The sequence below is a fragment of the Sebastes umbrosus genome, chromosome 24, assembly GCF_015220745.1.
Source record: "Sebastes umbrosus isolate fSebUmb1 chromosome 24, fSebUmb1.pri, whole genome shotgun sequence".
NCBI classification, from domain to species: domain Eukaryota; kingdom Metazoa; phylum Chordata; class Actinopteri; order Perciformes; family Sebastidae; genus Sebastes; species Sebastes umbrosus.
Genome location: NC_051292.1, coordinates 1,246,037 through 1,254,904, shown reverse-complemented (window position 1 = coordinate 1,254,904; position 8,868 = coordinate 1,246,037). Strand labels below are relative to the sequence as shown.

General features: G+C 40.6%; 1 protein-coding gene across 1 annotated transcript; it reads left to right on the top strand.

The window, feature by feature from the left end:
• The first annotated feature begins 2,923 nt into the window (after window positions 1-2,923).
• Window positions 2,924-7,017, top strand: LOC119483403 (ADP-ribosylation factor-like protein 4C). Its single transcript, XM_037761498.1, has one exon. The coding sequence runs from the start codon at window positions 3,912-3,914 to the stop codon at window positions 4,494-4,496; it is 585 nt and encodes a 194-aa protein (XP_037617426.1). The 5' UTR covers window positions 2,924-3,911; the 3' UTR covers window positions 4,497-7,017.
• The last annotated feature ends 1,851 nt before the right edge of the window (window positions 7,018-8,868 follow it).

Genomic DNA, 8,868 nt, shown 5'->3' with positions numbered 1-8,868 from the left:
CAACAGATGCATCTCCATGACAACCGAGCAATCCAATGACGAAGAAGACCTTGTGTCACAATTCAAAGCACTGGAAAAGCTGGTAATTGGACCTTGAGTTGTGATTGTTGTCAAACTATAAGAAAGTTATACATTTTTTCCTTGAACTGTGTCTCTCAGAAAGCTAATAACTTCATCAGAACTTATCTAAATGTTTTGATTGTATCAACCAGCCTTCCAGAGTCAATTCACATTTTAGCGGTTTTAACAAAAGCATCTTTGAGGAACAGAGAGCATCCTTTACAAACAGTAAGACAAATAACAAAGTGAAAACTAAATGGAATCATAACAAGGGATATTGTTGCAGTGTGCTGTTACATTTCCTCAAAGTTACAAAGACAGCAAAAGAGCAGCAAGGAAAATTAATCAAAGGACAGGAAAACAAGACTGACTTCTTCTTTAGAAGCACAGAATTTTAAGCACATTTTTATCGTCCATTTAAACATTGCTGTGTTCTAATTTCCACTCACGTGTCTACGGACCCGGGCTACTTTATGCAACACCTCTGCTCTGTTATAGACCAGACTTCATGGCAGTTTCCCCCCTTTTCGCTTCAGGTAAAGCAAGACAGCACAACCCGCTTGTCTTGTTTTCTCTTAACCTTTCACACCATCTGGCAGCTGCTTGTCGTCCGTTACCTGAGGAACAGCGAGGAGACGATGGAATACATTAGAGGTAAATCAGTGAAGGAGGCTCTTGTTTTATGGATGAGAAGACTGTGTGGGCGGTGGGCGAGAGACATTCAGGTGACTCAGCCTTGTTAGAGAGAGAGAGAGAGAGACAGAGAGAGAGAGATAGGAGTGGAATTAGAGTGAGTTGTGGTCTTATAAAGTCAGGTTGTGTGTGTGTGTGTGTGCATGTCTACGCCCTGTTTATAATTTGTTTCATTGATCTCACACACATTCATTAGCAGGGAAATCAATGGAGGAGGAGGGCAGAGAGAACAATTAGTGAGGTCTGGATGACTCAGGTTGTCTGTGTATATTTAGTTTAGACTTCTTAAAGGCCCTGCACAGGTGTTTTCATTCATTCTGGTTAATTAGACTTCGTTACAGGTGTCATTTACGTATTTGGAACATGGTTGGTAGTTTGCTTAGGTCACCAAACTTAAATAAAAATGGCTGCAAGTACGAAGCTGCAAGGACAGTGAAACCTGCAGAAATGGAGAACAGCGCATCACATGGAACTAGAAACAGGTAAATATGAGAAAGGGCTAAATGATAACCATGTTAAACCACTGTCTGTGTGCAGCCATCATTCATTCATTCATTCATTTTTTGACAGTGTTGGCAGGGACAACGCAATACATGTTTACCGTTTGGATCCAGCCACAACAAGCCAAGCTTTCTGGTGTGTATTTTTTACTTTTTTATATTTCAGTCTTCAGTTTGGCATTAGAGCCATGTGCCATTTTGTGTCAAATGAAGACAAACTGATGCCCAGCTGGCGTTAACTAGCTGTGTTAAAGAATATACTCAAGGCAGTCAGTGTTCAATCTAAAAATGCCTTGATTTTTAACATGCTGTTGATGGATACTATTCTCCCACAATGCAATGCACAAAAGACAACTGAGGAGTAGATCACAGCTGGAAAAATGAATTATGGATGATGGTAAAACAGCTCCAAGAACACCTCAGAAAACAAAAAACAATATCTATTGCATTTCGGTAAAAATATTTAGCTGTCTCTTTGTAAAGTTCAATTGGAAATGATATCAGTTGTAAATATTGTTCCTGTTATAAAACGGTTAGTGTGTTGGTTTGCAACAGTCTACTATAAAGATGAATATATAGCCTACTGTACTGTATATAATTAGACAAGTCGGTTTCCCTCTGACCTAAGTTAACCTCAAACTCAAATGGCAACGCTACTGGAAAACATTAAGGGGAATTCAACACAAGACCTGATGGGTTTTGGAGCATCCAGTGATGAAGAGGAAAAGCATTTGCACATCATCCAGGAAAAGATACTCAGGTGCTTAACTGCATGCAGGGCATGAAGGAGGTCTGCACTGTTAGGCTCCAAATAATAATCAGCTCTCATCATTTTCACCTGCTGGTCAGCCAACAGCAGGGGAAAACAGACACTTATAGATGCAGTAAAAGTAACAGAACAGTCAGAGAGCTGTCAATCAAGCCTGGTCTGACCACGCCTACCAGCCACAGGAAGTGAAAACACCTGTGTGTAATAATCTGTACATGTGGCATATATATATATGGACAGACATGCAGCAGGTGCTGAATGCACAGACACCACTCACAGTGATGTGGTTGGAATGGCATTCCCAAAACCCCCTCAGCTCACTGTTTAGTTTCCTGTGACTGCAGAGGATCTCATCCTGTTATGCAATATTTTGCTGCCATCTAGTGGCCGTTATATTAAAGAACCATGCGACTGATGAGGCATGTTTTAGCTGGTGTTTTTTAATGCATCATTTTCATGAATGCTTACCAATTTTTAAGCATGCAAGTATTTTTGATTACTAAATTGTGTTCTCCAGTTTCCTTTCCTTCCCATGAGTAAAAAATAGAATAAGATAATCAACATCCTTTTATAGTTGTCAGATGTTCTATGCGAACATGTAGGCCTGCTGTGTGTGTTTGGAGGATTTTGCATTCTCTATTAAAGGTGGGACAGATTTAAATGGCATGGCAAATGTGCAAAACATATTCACGAGAAATAAAATCTCTGATCAATGCATTGATCTGTTTAACAGTTAGTAAACAGAGGAACCTGCAGAGACTGTAATGCAGAGCTGTGTAATACATAATAAAAGAAATATATGCATTTTAAATATGAGGCCTACAGATGCAGAATGTTCAAAAATAGTTGAAAAAGTAATTCCAAAATACCTGTTTTCTTTTTTACGCACACGAGGTCATAATGGGTCTACTTTTATTTGTTATTATCTCTACATACAGTACAGTATGAGCATTCTGAAGCTGATGTGTTTAGAAGTTTCACCAGGAGGTGTCCTCAGACTTCCAGCAGCTCAGTGCGCAGAGGAAGCACTAAAGCATAAAACAGGAGTGAATACTGTTCAAAATAAAAGCCTCTTTCACCCTACCGGTGATGCATTACGGAGATGTTGAGAGATCAGAACAGGAGATGCTTTTATTTTTGATGCAACCGGAAGTTTTATTTTGTATTTTTCTGCAGGAGCTTGATGCATCTTTTCATGGCAACATTTAGAGGCGTCACACACCATCACGTGTGTGTGTGTGTGTGTGTGTGTGTGTGTGTGTGTGTGTGTGTGTGTGTGTGTGTGTGTGTGTGTGTGTGTGTGTGCGTGTGTGTGTGTGTGTGTGTGTGTGTGTGTGTGTGTGCGTGCTATTACATCTACGCACTTGGGTGTACACAGACAGATGCAGAGACATGAAATGACATTTGGTCACGCGTAATTTACGCATTTTGGAAAGCGTTACGCACGGTGAATGCACCGCCGTGAGAGTGATGATTTGACTGTTTTCTGGACGCCCTGGTGCTGTTGGAGTGAGTCCAGTCCAGGGATGCTGCAGGATGTCTGGCTGCCGGAGTGCCTCCGTGCAATGAGAGGCTGCACCCTCCACATCTGCTGAACAGGAGAGGCGCGGATCAGGCGTCTATGGATCACTCCTCCTGGGACATTTAAGCATCTCCTTGCTGGGACTGTGTTGAGTGCATACTGCTCCTCCTGCAGGGTGCTGTTGGAGTGAGTCCATGCAGGGATGCTGCAGGATGTCTGGCTGCAGGAGTGCCTCCGTGCAATGAGAGGCTGCACCCTCCACATCTGCTGAACAGGAGAGGCGCGGATCAGGCGTCTATGGATCCCTCCTGGAAGATTTAAGCATCTCCTTGCTGTGCATACTGCTCCTCCTGCACGGTGCTGCAACATGGGGAACAGTTTTTCCAATTTGGGTGCCTTCCAGTCCTTGCACATAGTCATGCTCGGCTTGGACTCTGCAGGCAAAACCACCGTGCTGTACCGGCTGAAATTCAACGAGTTCGTCAACACGGTGCCCACCATCGGCTTCAACACGGAGAAGATCCGGCTCGGCGGTGCAGGGGCCTCCAGGGGCATCAGCTGCCACTTCTGGGACGTCGGTGGCCAGGAGAAACTGAGGCCACTGTGGAAGCCATACAGCCGCTGCACGGACGGCATCGTGTACGTGGTGGACTCCGTGGACGCAGAGAGGCTGGAGGAGGCCAGGACCGAGCTGCACAAGATCACCAGGTTCTCGGAGAACCAGGGGACTCCTCTGCTGGTCATCGCCAACAAGCAGGACCTGCCCAGGGCGCTGGATGTCGGGGAGATAGAGAGGCAGCTGGCTCTGGCTGAGCTGAGCCCCTCCACACAGTACCACGTCCAGCCAGCCTGTGCCATCATAGGAGAGGGGCTGGATGAGGGCATGGACAAGCTGTATGAGATGATAGTGAAGAGGAGGAAGTCACTGAAGCAGAAGAAGAAGAGGCAGTGATGGCAGATGTTCCTTACTAGAGAAATATAGAACTTTGCATAGCAGATAAAAGTATGAATATTATTATCACCACTGAAACATTGCAAGTCTCCATAGAAATATATTTATAGTGATGCTACATGAGCTACAGTATATTGTCACTCTAAACTCAATAGGATATATGAATGTTATAGAGGGACACAATGAAGGCAAAGCTGTCTGATCTCCCATTTACCAACATTTTAATATGCAAAGAACAGCTAGACAAATATAAATATGAATGACATAAACTCACAAAACAATCATAATCTCAAATTTCTGGGAAAATATATTGATACTTTGCCTTGTTCAACTGTTTTAAGCCTCTTGACAGGCAGATTGTGTCCCTGTGGGTGAGTTCCTGATGTAGGAATATGAATAGGACAGTTTCATTAGGGATGCCAAGCAGAGATGTTTTGTACGGATCTACTGGCAGAGCGCCCTGTGCCTGCTGTGTTGTGCTGTGCACAGATGTGAGACTGTTGTAAATGTGGTTAGGGATGCACTGATGCTGTGAGATGGTGTTACACCAAAGATGATTCCCCTGAGACTCTCTATCTCTTCCATCCTCCATTGTTTTGTTATTTACAACCCTCCCAGCCACGCTGAGGTGGAAATGTGTTTAAGATAAGGCCGAGACTACAACCGTGACTCTTTGTCGAGGTTCTGGAGGGTGCTTAGTCTAAATAGTCAAGTTAACTCATAAGGTCACTGAAGTCTCAACATTATAGGAATATTTTTTTCAGAATCTAACTTTTGCAGCATTGTGGCTCAACAAAGCAGATTGTTCACAGGGATAAAAAAAAGGGCTCGATGTTCGTTGCTCACAGGTTCTTAAGCTACATTTTTGGAAGATCTTACTGTATATGTTGCATTTGATGCAATTATGTGTGGCATTGATATCAAGGAAACAAGCAATTTTAGAAAGACATTTGCAATGGTTCAAGATTCTGAAATTAACCCCCATTGTGCACTTTGCCCATGAGAAACATCCAGTGATCATATCTCCTCCAGAAGCCATATAGGAGTTGCTGAGCTCTGTGAACAGCTGATTTTGTGTCTACAGAGCTCAATCAATGCCTGTCTGTCTGATTTTAACTGTTCACCTTGGATCTACAACAAGCTTTTTCAACTTTACATGTACATGTAGCACTCTGTTTTTAGCCTGGGTGCAGCGTCACCACGTTTCTTCCAAGAAAAGTAACAACTAGTTGCTAAATAAGTCACCAGTGGATACCATGTGTTAGTTTATAGCTGCATAAACTGTATTTGCTGCAGCCAATTAGAGCTCACAAGTCTCCAGCTGCAGTCATTTGCTGGTCTCGTCTTTTAGATATGGGGATATCGAAACACAGATAATGTTAGCTGTCTATATTATCCGTGCACCAGATTCCCATTGGACCTTCATGATGGAGGTGTAAAGATTAGTGACATGGCTGCAAAGTTTCATACACATTCTCTCATTAGCAGTGTTCAAAATAATTCTTTGTTGAAATGACAGTGCCATTTTATAGTTGCATCTCATAATAGGCTACCAAGCAAATGAACGTCAAGTGGTGCAAACCACCATCATGCACTGCACATGACTTGAAAAGTGTTTCCCCCGACAACTTACAAGAAAACACTATGTAGTCGTGATTTTGGGCCCAAGACTCTCTGGACAACTTCTGATTAATCCCTAATAAATAGTTTTGGTATCAGCGTTATTAGTGTGGACCTGCTGGCAGTGACGAGGAACAAAGTGTCTTCCTGTAACCATGATGTGGTAAAACAAACGGGCTGGAACCTGTTCTGCTGCTCCTCAAAATGAAAGTTGTACGTGTAGTTGAATGACGATGAACCAAAATGTGCTGTGTGGGAGAGTTTTTTTAATCAGATTAGTGCCCCTAAGTACCAGTCAATCCCCAACCCTGACAATGTTAACACAGTGTTAACACCCACATGATTGACAGCTTGCAGAATAGTTTGTAAAAAGTCGCAGAAATTAGCATTTTGTCTTAACTAAGAGGACTGTTGAATGTCTCACATGGACTGTTGTCTCATGCCGCGTTCACGTCAAAACAGAAGAAGAAAGAGGGTGGAATTTTATTGCTGCAGCTCGATGTCCACGAAATAATAAAACTTTATGGATTTAAAATGATAAATTGCAGCATGTTCCTCTTTTTTAAAGTAGAGTTGTGTATTGAGGTTAATTTGGTCATCATTTAATATCATGGAATGCTACAAAAACGCCCATAATGCCATACATATAATAACCACAAAGGGGCAGACATGAATGTTTATTTCGCCGTTGGAATATTATATTTGCAACATAAATCCGACGTGAACGTGGCATCCTCTTCCTGCAGTAATCAGTGGAGCTGTGTTCAACATTGCATGACAGCCACTACTTCAGACAGTGTAAATTATAGTGTTACAGCCAAGATGCAGCAACACCAAACAATGTGTTACATGCCAAAATGGGAAACAAAGTATTTTTGGGATTAAACTCTTTGTAATTGAATATGTGTGTTGTCTGGCTCCTATTTGCTTTCTAAAGCTTTAATCAGGGTGGGATATTCCCAGCAACTCTCAGCTAAGTGCCAGTTACAATATACAGTGTATATTGATGTAAATGATCTACTTTATTACTCACAATATAAAATAAATTCTTCATATTGCAGGACCCTCTTTACTGACCTGCTGAAACTTGCTGCAACTGTCATCGACAAATTGTCAAATATGACTCGAGGTTTCTTTGCTTCCAAAATAATAATCTATATATTTATATTTTTTCTACCTGTGTGTTATCAGAGTGAGATTTTAACGTCTTTAAGAACATTTTATACCACTTTCTAATAAGTTTACCTTTAAAAGGGGTTAAAACATAAACCCCTTTTACTGGGTTTATTAATAATATACTAATGCTTTAAAGATCAGTTATAAGCCATTAATACATTTTGGGTTGCAAGGCTTATCAGAAAGTGAAAAACCCAAATACTACTAAAAAGGTTTACGACTGGTTACTAATGCCTAATTATTAATGTTAATAAACCATTTAATAATGCTTTATGGATCAGTTATCAGTTATCAGTTAAGACAGCAGTTAATGAATAATTGCTTTTGCTATAAAAGCAGAAAGGGACAGAAAGTTCATGTTTTCCTCCTGGTTTTTACTCGCTTTCTCTGTCTCGTGCCAAATTTACTTTTCTGCAGTCATTGTGTTTACAGCTGAGCCATCTCCCATCTTATTATTATGGTTAGTGTAACTCAAAGCCGCTGTCATGTCAAAGTGTAATCACTGATGAGGAAAATGTTATTTTCCTACTGTTATTTACTTGTTTGGTGTAATTGTACCATGTACTTTGTGTTCCTGAAATAGGAAGGTTTTATCCCTCCTCTGGGATTAAGCGGTCTGGAAGTAAAAGTGTGTGCATGTTTACTGATTTATCTGAATATCAGACATATCTGGAGCTGGAGAACTGGGTTTATAGACAAAACATCTCTGGTTCAAGGTGCAGGCATGAGAAGCAAGTCTCTGCAAATGCAAAGAAATGAGCTTTGATTGGATCTCAGAGGACTCAAGAAAAGTCTGTGAAGAAGACACAGAAACAATGTACATTTCACTCAGTGGTGGACGAAGTACTCACATCTTTAACTTGAGTAAAAGTAGTAATACCACAGTGTAGAAATACTCTGTTTCAAGTAAACGTTCTGTATTCATTCTTACTTACGTAAAACAAAATCATCAAAACTTACTTAAAGTACCAAAAGTAAAAGTACTCGTGATGCAGAATAATATATATTATATTATTGTGTTATAATTATTTATGCATTAATGTGTTCATCACTTTAATGTTGCAGCTGGTAAAGGTGGAGCTCATTTTAATGACTTTATCCCCACATCTTAACTTATAATAATACATTATAATTTATTACTTGATTATCTGAATCTGCAAAGTGACTAAAACTGTCAGGTAAATGTAGTGCAGCAAAAAGTATAAAAGTGGAGTGGAAGTATAAGTAGTAGAAAATGGAAATACTCAAGTGAAGTACAAGCACCTCAAAAATTGTACTTAAGTACAGTACTTGAGAGGTTACTTTCCACCAAATGTGCTATTTTCTTATGTTTGTTTGATAAAAACGGCAGTGAGCAGCTGTTTTAAGAAATTACTGGGCCTATTATATATTTGTAAGCCGCTTTTAAAACTAAACTAAACTCAGAATAACACCTGCCTTATGCTTTAACATTACAGCTAACTATTGTGGGAAAAATACATCCAAATATGTACTACTGTAATGCAGGCATTTGAAAATGGTCAGCAAAAAAGTATTTCATTTGTGGTTAAGGAACTAAAACTTAGGGGGTTTTCTC

Excerpts from the sequence above, each read along its gene's own strand:
- LOC119483403 (XM_037761498.1), top strand. The coding sequence starts at position 3,912 with ATGGGGAACAGTTTTTCCAATTTGGGTGCCTTCCAGTCCTTGCACATA.